The 981-nt window shown below is 30.7% G+C and overlaps 1 protein-coding gene across 1 annotated transcript in view; it reads right to left on the minus strand.

The window, feature by feature from the left end:
* Positions 1-885, minus strand: part of UGGT2 (UDP-glucose glycoprotein glucosyltransferase 2) — a gene marked incomplete at its 5' end in the record, with an annotated part of 46,390 nt that extends 45,505 nt beyond the window's left edge. The window contains one exon of the mRNA XM_027884260.1: positions 800-885. Within this exon, the coding sequence (XP_027740061.1) occupies positions 800-885 (86 nt within the window). The remainder of the gene's footprint in view (positions 1-799) is intronic.
* Between the last annotated feature and the right edge of the window lie 96 nt (positions 886-981).

Raw genomic sequence — 981 nt, forward strand, 5'->3', positions numbered from 1 at the left:
CCAGGTAGTGACAAAATGCACATATAACTAATATTTGTCCTGCATTATGCTTTTGTAATTGAAAAATAAAACATTAAAAAAAACCAAAACAATTATCAGAGACAGTAAAATTTTAATGAAAAAGGAAAACCGTGTAATTTATTGAGGAAATAAAAAGCATTTCACGAGAAGATTTTAAATATTTAACCCAAAATCCATTTTGCTGAACCTTGGATACCCTTCATTTATAAACTGTGGAAATAAACAGTTACATTTTTTCTTAAAAGGAGGCATCTCAGATTAACCAGATTGTTCCACAAAAGTATCTTTATCTCAAATGCTAACTAGTTCAGACCCAGACAACTAATCTTTAGAAATTCAAAACTTGATGAGGAAAATCTCACTTTAGTCTTTAAAATTTTTATATAAAACCAGAATTAAGTAAAGCAATCTCAACTGAAACAACTGAATTAAATTCTCTCAAAGTATGTTTTACTTACGAATATTTTGATTACAATGCAACTCCACAAGGGCATCCAGTGGGACTATTTGACAAACTAAATTTTTATCAGACTTTTGCAGTTCATTTTACACACACTCAAGTATGTTATCCCTTGCAGTCTATTTGCTTAAGAAGACTTAATACCTGAATAAGCTTGACACAAGTGGGTAACCAATGTGTCTTATTAGAATGTGGTTGCATTGGACTTAATTTGAATTCACATCTTTGCCTAACAAAACAGATGATGAAGATGAAGAAGAAAAAACAGAAAGCAACCTTATTTAATGACTCTTCCTCAAGATTTTCAGTTTTCCTTACCTAAGTGGTACATTATAATGGTGGAATAACTCTGCCACTTTCAAATAATCAACTGTATCTTCTTGGACAGGATCAACAAAAAGTACCTAAGAAGAGAAAACATATCATGCAGTCAACATTTATTCCTGAGGTGTGGTTTTTTTTTTTCCCAGACATAAAATCTAAGATAAGAACATTAATTT

Source organism: Empidonax traillii, unplaced genomic scaffold, assembly GCF_003031625.1.
Source record: "Empidonax traillii isolate 1590-97213 ecotype Southwest subspecies unplaced genomic scaffold, ASM303162v1 scaffold141:size962631, whole genome shotgun sequence".
NCBI classification, from domain to species: Eukaryota; Metazoa; Chordata; class Aves; order Passeriformes; family Tyrannidae; genus Empidonax; species Empidonax traillii.